General features: G+C 39.0%; 1 protein-coding gene across 1 annotated transcript; it reads right to left on the minus strand.

The window, feature by feature from the left end:
• Nucleotides 1-571: 571 nt before the first annotated feature.
• lipca (lipase, hepatic a) lies at nucleotides 572-7,053 on the minus strand. The gene is made up of 9 exons (XM_076109971.1): nucleotides 6,972-7,053; nucleotides 5,287-5,471; nucleotides 4,784-4,963; nucleotides 4,443-4,560; nucleotides 4,085-4,318; nucleotides 2,691-2,933; nucleotides 2,367-2,481; nucleotides 1,724-1,942; nucleotides 572-686 (listed from the first exon to the last, which is right to left on the minus strand). Exons 1-9 carry the CDS (start codon nucleotides 7,051-7,053, stop codon nucleotides 572-574), a joined length of 1,491 nt encoding a protein of 496 aa, XP_075966086.1.
• Between the last annotated feature and the right edge of the window lie 3,822 nt (nucleotides 7,054-10,875).

Below are 10,875 nucleotides of genomic sequence, written 5' to 3' on the forward strand. Positions count from 1 at the left end.
GCGATGACATGTGAGACATTACCGAATGGTCTGACATGAGCTTGTGTTTACTTCAGTACTGTGTTTAAACCTGCTTCTCAGTTTACAGATGTAGAAAAGAAAGTGTATATTTATGGCTCTGATTTAACACGTGTATTTATATGATGGTATTGATCAAGACGAACATAACATAACATTAAATAATGAGATTAATAATTTGACATCCAACACATAGAAAGAAATGCATATACATCCTTTGTAATTAACGTCATCAAAAGGTAATTGAACTGTGTAATTGACTGTGTTCACTCAGTTTAATATTTGAATTGGCAATCTTTCAACTCTTCATACCCTTGAAAGACATTTGTATGTCGGCAAAAATGTAAATATGGGCTGGTTCCTAAAAGTACACTGTGCAATACTTATCTTAATAATAATTTAACACCTTTCAGACAATCAATCATTTGTAATTTACTCCTTAAATCTGCATAGCCTCACTTTGGGGAGTTTACAGAATTGTGAACTGCCATTCCATCCATTAGAGATGTTCAGTCTGTTAAACAGATTAAGAAACCCACACAAGTCTTTTAGCCTAGTTGTGCTTTCTTCGGTGCAGTCTTGGTGCTTCATCTTTACAGCGCACAAACACTTCATCTTGCGACACTTCAACATGCTGTCCATCATTTGTCATGGCACAGAAAGACGTCCTACAAAACAGAAACAATGCAGTTGACATGGTGTTGTTAAACAGAAAGTATTTGAACAATGAAGTGGAGCAGTGAGTGTGCGAAACAATCCACTAGGTGGCATTAAAAGTCTGAAGGTGTAAATGTTTTTTTCTGCTGTCAAGAGTGGGACACTGCAACATGTGATTGTATCTGCAAAAAAGTACATTTAATCTTTATCGAATGGGTTTATCTGTAATGTATGTAATTAGTATGATTAATAATGCAGCACAGTTTACTCAAATAGTACATATGTGACAGATACCTTAAATATATGCATTTGATAGTAATACTCAAGTAGTATAGTAGTAGTAATAATCATCTAGTACTAATGAGTACAGTGCATTTGCTCATCTACTGTTCTTAAGTACAGTTTTGATGTACTATTTCCATTTTTATGGTACTCCACGACATCTCATAGTAGTATTATAGTCCTTTTTCCTTCACTACATTAATATGACAGCTAGATGTTTTGCAGAGTACGATTTTCAGCTTCTAAAATAGCTTGTAAAAGCATGTTTGAAAAGCTGGTTGTAATGTTGCTTATATTTGGTATCTGTAGTATTTATAAGTCACATGACTAATTGGCGGATTGTATAAAAAGAAACTAGAAACAACCTCAGATACCGCTCCGAATTGGGACAAATACAACGGAGAGCTCTGTTGAATTTTGATGGAATTGTGTCCAAGCTCCCACTGGTCTGACCTTTGCTTTGTGTGCATTCTCAACTAAGGAGCTGATGTATTTAACAACCAACAGTATATCAATTTGGTCAAATTAGCTCCACTTTTACCAGCTACAGCGTTAAAATCCTGCTTATATCTTAGTGTAATAAAATACAATGAAAATCTGAAAGGGGCCATTCAGGGGTACTTTAACTTTTTGAACTTGTATACTTTTTTGTTGCTAATACTTAAACCTGTACACTTTTTTGAATGTAGTAAATGCTGTAATGAACTTTTAGTATATTAGTATTGCTGCTTTAAAACCACTGCTGCCTTGTAAGGTAGAGCTGTACCTCTCCTGCGTGTCGCCTGCTTTGACGCTGATCTTGCCCACAGTCAGCAGTGGCTTCCTCTCCCGGCCACCCCAAGGAATGATGTTCTGCACCCGGTTCCACATGTTCTTCCACAGAGCCGATCCTTCCCAGTGCAATTTGAGCAACATCAGATCCCCTAAGTCTCTGTCCAGGGCGATCAGGAAGGTGTGGGTCTTATTCCCTGATATACTTCCAGTGCTGTCAGAGTATAAAAACACAAAAACAATCAGACAGAGTAAGATTACTACAGCAGGGAACATCTTGCAACAGGCTGTCACATTTCTTTATTACAGAACAAAGTGATGGGCACCAATTACAGCAGGCCAGCACGGGATATTTCGTCTTCTTACACTGGTTTGCCTCAGGCTCTTTGATACACAGAACATGAAGGATAACACAGTTGGGTACTAGTGTCTTGAGTAAATGATTCACTCCATCATCCCCATTTATAGTTCACTTTCATGCAGCAGCTCCAGTTGTTTCCATGTGTGTCAGCTGCTCCCCTTAACTTGCCCTCTTTCTTCATAAGGTTGACTGCACAGCTGCATATTGCATGTGTCAAAGACAGAGTACACCAAGCGTATGTGATGTACTGTAAGCCTGATGGCGGTACAGTACTCACACAATGATTGGGACGTCGCCACTCTCCTCCTTTGTTCCAGTGAGGGAGATGGTAAGAGAGGGCTCGATCCCCTCCATCTGGTTGACAAACTGGATCCTGAACTGATAATGATAGACTGTAGGGAAGGAAGAAGATAGAGAAGAAGAAGAACAACAACAAGGAGAAGATTGAGAAGAAGAAGAAGTAGAAGATTGTTGAATTATTGAATTTCCACGAAAAGACACTCGGCAGTGTTGGTCTGCAGTATATAATACATATAATGACTAGAGATACATACATGTATCTTAAGGTTGTTTGGTTGAAATGACAATGACAACCACATACGTTTGTAAGGCATCCGAGAGCGTGTGTTCAGGTAGAGCCTCTTGCTGGTGCCACTACGGACCTTCTTGATATTGTAGCCCAGTGTGTTGCAGCGATTCTTCCGACAGTCCAGACAGACGCCTTGGTCAAAAGCACTTTTGCCACTGCACCTGTAAGCCATGCTCTGCTTGTCTTTATTCAGCACAGAGTCAATGAAAAGATGGACTGAGCGCTCATGAGCACATTTCACTGTCTGCTGGAAAGCTATGGGAGGAAATAGAAATACGGTGGACATTTAAAATGTGAGACATTGATTTATTTTTTTTAAACAACCTTGATTTGAATTTCAACAGATCATTTCCACCTAAAATATTCTCCTGTATATTGAGAGGCTGTGGGTCTCTGACCATTATTAGTGCATTGACTTCATTATCACTAAAGTCTGACATCTCTCAGACTGTCCTTCTGTCACATCTCCTAAAAGCGTCTCATTATGTCTGATACTGATCTGCTCTGCGGGCCTTTTCTCTGAATAGACTCTTGTAGCCTGGAGGCAGCTCAGCTCAGAGGGATGGACAGAGCAGAGGACGGCACATGTTACTAATTAACTTCTGAGGATGACAGATGCTTTAATGTGGCTCTCACTGTCATATTATGTGGATGTGTTTTTGATTGAGAAGCACCATAAATCCCAGAGCCACTTGTGTTTGACTGGAGGGAATTGAACTCATCTGCCTAAGCACTGATCGAGAAACTGTCAACAAGCAAAAGATGAATTGGTGCTCAAGATATTCCTTCTGAACCAGTGTTTAGAGGTGGCAAGACCAATTAAGGAAAAAAAATGTTATGATAAAGCAGAGGAAGAGGCAAACCAGTAAGTGATCAAGCAGCAGAACACACATGCACAAATACAGGGATGTAAATGGCACACAGGAGTACCAGAAAGCTTTTTAAGGTGGCATGCTGAAATCACAGAAACCGAAATTCCTTTCTCACGGCACCTAATTCTAAAAGTATTTCACTCTGTGTAGAACTGTAACAGTGGGTAACAATAAAGATGTTGCATTCTGATGTTTCTTGCACCAGTGGAACTTTCTAACGCCACCATCAGGCTACAATTCCTATTTCTAAATAAATATATAATCATGAAAGTTTCTGAGCATTCATGGTCCCCGTATGATAAACCTTTGTTTCACATTTCCAGGACCTTTCCTCCAGCCTCACATGCCTCAGGGAACTTTTTCCATTTTTAGCTTCACTACTGCAATAAACCGAGCACAAAGTTCACTTTGGTATTTTAGGGAGTATTAAACATTACAGCCTCTAGTGGCCACTTGCAGAGCTTAAGATTTTGTGGTCCCGGGTGGACCATATTATATATTTTCTAAAGTATTGTAGTGTGTTCTTTATCGTACCGTGGAGCCCGTACTGGGATATGTGGTCGTAAATGTTATGCAGATCACATCCAGGTTGGAAGTCTCCTCCGTTGGGGTAAAAGTCATAATGTGCCACAGCTTGCTTGATGCCCACACTGAGGCCCAAACGTTTCTGGGTGAAGGTGTGGATGGCATCTACAAATTCAGCATCGTCAGGAGACAGTCTGTCGGTGGGAGACATGCCTTCAAACAGTGGCCCCGCTGGATCGAGACCTGAGCAGATACAATACGCAATCAAGAACCGTTTAGTTACAAAATATTATATTAATTATATTTGTTTTGGCCAGTGGATTTAGAAAGCACAATTATTACCCTAACCTTGTAAAACAAAACTCACCTGTAATTCTTCCAATCTTCTCCGAACCTTCCAGATAGCTTCCAGCAAATCCAGAGATGTGAGCCCCGAGGCTGTAGCCAATCAAATGAACCTTTCTAACTGGGTACTGGTACTGTACCTGGTGGGGTTTATGACAGACACATTATTTACATATGAAGACATTTGACAAGTTAAATCTGCTACCTGCATGGTGCTTTAAGTTGCCTCTTCAGTGGAAACTGTACCAATTCATCAGACTTCACTTATGTTAAATGGTGAAAAGGTGACATTCAGGGTGAGAACCTCTACAATGGTATTTACTCTGAAAATAAAGTGGCTTCAGCAGAGAAACTTCCCCTGACCTGAAGTGACTGCAGCAGGTGAGCTATGTCTTTTCCAACAGTGCGAGTGCTCTGTGCAGCTGTGGGGTAGTGCGTGTGAGCCAGGGACAACCAGTCGGTAATCACCACGTTGATGTCTATTAGATTTGTCTTCAGGGTTGTGGCTAACCTGAGCACCCAGCTCTCCATCATACCATCTATCTGAGGAAAAAAGAGACACAGAATAACTCTTAATTATAATGGTTTCAATCGGATCCACTTCAACTAACTGCATCAGTAAAATAAAAGTAAAACATTGACGTGTAACTTAATTGACCTCAGTTTTAAATAATAGTCTCCGTATGGCATTTCACAGAGTCTCTGTGTGTAAACTTAATGTTTTGTTATTTCAGCACATCTCAGGGATTTGTAAGTAACATTTACATCTGAAACAATGCCAGCAACAAGTCCTCCATACTGGCCTGAGTTCCATGTTTTGTATGCAGTGGTTCAAGTCAGTGAAGTGGAAGAAAAGTTGACCTTACCGACCACCCGTGAGTGATGATGATGATGGGATTACTGCTGTTGAAGCCACAGGAGGCGAGCGTGTGCAGCTGCAGAGGATCCAGTGTGCAGTTGTCCTCACCTTCTAAAAACATCCTGAAGACTGAACTGCTGACGTACGGCTCTTTCACCCTCAGGACTACCCTCTGCTCTCTGTCCACTGCACCTCGGAAATCAAACAGCAGAACAGCCTTCTGTTTGTTCTTGGTAACTCTGCATATCAGAACATGCTGAGGTACTGGGTGTGTTTACTTTGAGATGAATTATTACAAATAACGCATGCAAATTCACCTTATCGGTCCACTCGAGAGCAGAGGAAATGTTTTAATGAATGCATTGATACAATAATGAGTAAACAGGGAGACACTTTCTGTTGAGGCCCATTTAGACTGCAGGCTGACTAACGCCCTTTCAGAAGCACTTTGCTTTGTGTCCAGATCATGCAGACTTATTTGGCAGATGCTCACAGATAACACTTCACAAGAAGTCCCATTAAGTGAATATCTGCCAGTCTCATCTCGTAATTTCTTAAATGAATGCCTCCTCCCTTCACATGTTTAAAACCACAGCCCACAGTCCCTCACGCACTTTATAGATCCCTTTCCAAAGAAATCTATCATTACATCTCCTTTATGGTTCATCATTGATTCTTGTCCAGGATATTTATTATTCTAACATTTTAATGTTTATAATAAACGCCTAAACGCTCGATGATACAGTTGCCATCTGATGAGCTCTGGTTGCCGATACGATGAAAACATTTCCACAGTGAAAGTAAGGAAAAGTATTTATCCATCCATCATCCACCCCTCTGCTCATTAATCACACATTTTCTTTGGTGTGTCTCTTCACTGTTATGACTGTTCATCCAATTAACAACAGTGTGACTCATTAGTAAGAGAGCACCAGAGTGTACTTTACAAATCTCAGCCTGTAATTAGTTTAATATGGTTTCTGCAATAATGTTGAAGGATAAAACAAAAACAAAATAAGTGCAGCAATGTTTGCATGCACTGTGCTCTGACTGATACTTCCCATGTGGCCCAGAGACACATTTTTAATCCGTACTATTTTACGTGATAATTCACCGAATCAAACGATTGAGGGAAAAATTGGAGTTATGTGAAATTTACATAGTGATTATTTCACAATTACTAGTTGACAAACTCAACATCAAACACAGTTATATATGAATAAATCAGGAGATAACACGTCAGCTCGACACACAGCTCTGTGTTGTTCAGTTGATTTTAAACAGAAGATTTGATGAATTGTTTGATATCCAATATATTTTTAATCAATTGTCTTCAAATATTACAGAAAATAGAATACAATACACCTTGGATATTTGCGTTTGAGGTATTGGTTTGGAACATTGATTTATTTATTGACAAACTTCTGGGGAAATTTGGGAGGAAAAAGTAAGTTTTAAGGTTAAAAGTCAATTTTTTAGACTGCAGTTTGGTGCCCAGTTTTCTAAAACTGTCACCAGGAGCTTGATATTGATTACATGATTTGTTGCTTATAATATATGAACCGACAGTATATTGGCTGAATGGGAGTGGTACAATTATATTTAGGGTGTCCATTAATAAAGGCACTTGAGCCTATCCAACAAATGTCTTTTATCACATTTTTTGGAATCTTTTAAATACATTTTACTCACCTGCTCTGTTTCCTTTGATTTGCTTCCCTTCATTGAGATGATACGTTAACAGCAAACAGCACAGGATTTTGACCACAGTCATGGTGTCGCACTGACACTTTGGTAATTCCTTTAAAACCAACACTGGTGGCCACTATAGCTAATGCTTGAAATCTTTAGCTCTTTATGTAAAGTCTGTTGGTAAGAACCTTTTGTTTGCTGGTGTAGAAGTTTTTTAAAGAAGCGTAATTACTGTCAGAGTGGGAAACACATTGTGCTGTACTGTACAGAAAGAGAGGGGACACCAGGAGTAATGGTTATGTATAAGGGGACATTTAGTCCTATCCTGATTGGCTGGGGGCTGGGCCGTGTGATCGAACACATTGTGTAAGAGCAAAGGGATGAAGTCACTATCAGTCACTGATAGTGACTAAGCAATAAAAATGACCTCAGACCCTTCATTCAGACCCTCCTCATGTCCCACCTTTAAGTGTGAGAAATGTCCTTCCTCGTGTAGCTGTTACAGAACTACCAGTTCCAAGCCAAAGCTTAGTCTATGGACCAAACATTTGTGACTAGATGTGGAAATGTTCCTGTGTTTGAACAGGTGAGAAGTAGCACTTCATGTACCCAGTGTACTCAGGCTAACAAGAGATTGTGTTCAGAAGTTACCTTTATGTTTATTTTTCATAATCCAACAAGATCAATTATTATCTAGATGAGATTCCACTCAGCATGCTGCTTTAGGAGATTGTTGATCAAATCAAGCCTATCCTCATTTCTCTTTGTAATATCTGTGGTGTTTCAAGACAAGAGAGTGAAATGTTACAAGTCTGTACTATCACGATCACATCTTCATGTACCAGTTGGTCTCAGGTGTATGATGTGAGTAAACATAGGACACAAACAAGGTTATTGGTGACACAATGCTCATCCATCAAAACAAATTAAAAAAAGATATTAACACAAAATCAAATGGTGAGTATGCTAGATGTTTAAGTAGGAAAGTTCCCCCCATCATTCCATATCACACCTCCTGTTTTGGTGTCTGTATATCTGTCTGCTTGTTTTTATATTATTGTGTCTTCATAGCAACTTCACATTTTTACTGCTTAAGGAGTATATTTACTTTCCAGTGTTGCTCTATTTAGAAATAAAACAGAAACCACAAATTGCAATTTGAGTTCTGAATAAATGTCCTATTAACAGTATTCTCAAATGATTCGATTCATAATTGATGCTGTTTAACTCAATATGTCCCATACAATAGTTTCTGAGACTTTTTGGAAATTCAAATGACTGCATGTGTTATTTTTGATGCCAAAATGAAATTGCAATCAAATCAACTCAGACTTATGTGTTCTTTTATCAGCTTCTATGAGAAAGGTAATATTAGTTATCCCGCGGCTTTCAATGCATTTACACCATTTTTTAAAATCATAGAGGCCTTTGAATTACCATATTTGTCATTATTGGATGTATTTATGAAATATACCAGTAAAGAACTGTCCCATATCAGATCAGTAGTCACACAAATAAAAATATAGTTTGCAGAAGCAAAAGAGTTATAGTCACAGTTTGTCTTATGTGTTATGTCACATCTGCGGGGGAGCGGTTTGGAAGAGCAAACATGATGAACCTTTGCTTTTCCAAGTACTGTGTGTAAATGCATGCGTGTGTGTGTGTGTGTGTGTGTACTTGCTACTGCGTCTCTGCATGCCTTTTTGGCAGCCAATCACTGCTTTTATGAACATATATAGACAAATACAACAGTTTATTCAGGTGAGACAAAAATACAGTACTACAAGTAGTACTAAAAATAATGCGCATGAAGCAAGGCTGCCATATTTGTTTGATTAAGAATAAAAAAACTGAAGGAATACTTTCATATGAGCAAAGGGCTCATGTGCAGTGGCTGGTGGGGTCCATTATAATGTAAAGCTGTTATTATTCAAGTCAAAGAGAGAATGCACTCTGGGAAAGAGCTCTGAAACCATTTAACCGCAAAAATACACTCTTCATCCATTCTCCATGAAGTTATGTAAGCTTTTCCAGTCGTCTTCTTTTCAATTTTAATGCTGTGCTTTCTACTCATATTGATGATTGTGTACATTCACTTGTGTGTTTGTGTGCTCTGGACTAAAGTAATGACTGAAGATGTTATTTGTAGAATGAATGCCTGGTCTATAACAACCTGTTTGTGTGTTAGTGTAAGTGTGTGTTTATGTGTGTGTTTGTTTGAGAGCTCTTGTACATCTATCTTTGTGAGGACCAATTTGAGTACAATTTAGAATCAGGACACTTTTGGAAGTGAGGACATATCGTCCGGTCCTCGTCTCTTTAAATGTTCATTTTCGAAAAGGACATCAAACTTTTAATAAAAAATGTTGAAAGGACAATTGAAGATTTATTTTTTCTTATGGAGAACATGTCTCAAACCAATATGTTCAATTTTCAATCGGTACAATATGAGTTGTTGTTCACAAGTAAATTCTTATCTTCATAAATTCAATTGTTTTTTCACAGACAGACATTTCGCCTTTCTGGTTCTGTTCTATTCAAGTCATAGTCACAGTGTGATAGTGAGCCAGTGTGCCCGATACCAGAACCCTGAAACTGAAACAGCTAAATTGAATTCAGCCGTCATTCATGTTATTATTTACACCTGTGCTTTGAGTCAAAATGTCTTCTCTCAAAAGGCCTTTTTCTACACAGCCATCTTTGAGTCCATGCTCTGCTCCTCCATCACCGTCTGGTACGCTGCAGCCACAGCCAAGGACAAGGGCAGGCTGCAGCGCATCATCCGCTCTGCTGAGAGGGTGATTGGCTGCAATCTGCCGTCCCCTCCAGGACTTGTTCGCTTCAAGGACCCTGAAGCGAGCAAGAAAGATTGTAGCCGACCCCTCTCACCCTGGACACAAACTGTTTGAGCCCCTTCCATCTGGCAGGAGGCTAAAAAGTCATAGTTTGGTATTTCAAAAGAGTCATAAAAAATTATAATATAGTATGTTGAAAATAGTCCTGAAATAGTTATAGTATAGTATTGAAAAGAAATGTTTGAGGTGTGTAGGTGAGTTCTAACTGAGGGCTAAATCTGAAGATGTTTGAGGTCACAGCAAGGTAACGGAGGTAGGAAGTGGGTTCTTTGCCTACTTTATTCACCGGCTGTCACGGCAGGAGTGTTCGCATTGCAAGATGGTCTCTATTTAGTTTTAAAGGAAATAAACAGAAGTATAAACAAACAAATAATTCAAACAATCTTTATTCAACATTAAGATACACCGAATAAGACAAACAGCTAATTCAGACGGATAAAGGCATTCATGTTAGGAAACTACCTTAGAAAAAGCAAATAAGCAACAACAAAAGACATACAAACAATATTTAAATGTTACTTCCTGACAGGCTACCACTCTGGACCGAAACACTGAAATCAAAGTGTGTGACAGGGAGAGACAAAATATACACCATGTCACTGAACAGCTGAATAGATTCAGTGAAACAAACACCTTCAACTCCTTTTCAAACAAAATGTAATTATTCTGATTCAAACATAGGCCATACAGGGTCTGAAGTATAATGGGCACTCCCCATGAGTGTTAAGATTGTTCTGGTGAAAGCAGACCAAATGATGCAGTGCATGTTTAATCCATCTCAGAGAAGAACGTCTCTGTGCTTCTGCCTTTTGTCACATTATGTTGTTTCACAAAAGTAAAACAAACAAATTAATTTAAGTAATTGTCAGGTATACGTGTTGTAAAATGACATTCAGTGCAGTGCAATGTAATCCCACAATTAGTGTAAGTAATGTAGTGTATGTACAAATTTGTGTATTAGTGTAAGTGCAAATGCATGTTCAGCAGATATCAACATTAATGTCAGCATAGGTCTGTATGCATCCTGTTGTCTTTCAGGCTGGGTAACA

The sequence above is a fragment of the Anarhichas minor genome, unplaced genomic scaffold (genome assembly GCF_050575085.1).
Source record: "Anarhichas minor isolate MPS153535 unplaced genomic scaffold, ASM5057508v1 ptg000042l, whole genome shotgun sequence".
Taxonomy (NCBI): Eukaryota; Metazoa; Chordata; class Actinopteri; order Perciformes; family Anarhichadidae; genus Anarhichas; species Anarhichas minor.

Bases quoted from the DNA above. Each gene is read 5' to 3' on its own strand.
- lipca (XM_076109971.1), bottom strand. From the start codon at position 7,053: ATGACTGTGGTCAAAATCCTGTGCTGTTTGCTGTTAACGTATCATCTC. The intron at 2,934-4,084 runs GTACGATAAAGA...TTCCTCCCATAG, and splicing joins ATCCCAGTACGGGCTCCACG to CTTTCCAGCAGACAGTGAAA. The intron at 2,482-2,690 runs GTATGTGGTTGT...CCTTCCCTACAG, and splicing joins CTCTCGGATGCCTTACAAAC to TCTATCATTATCAGTTCAGG.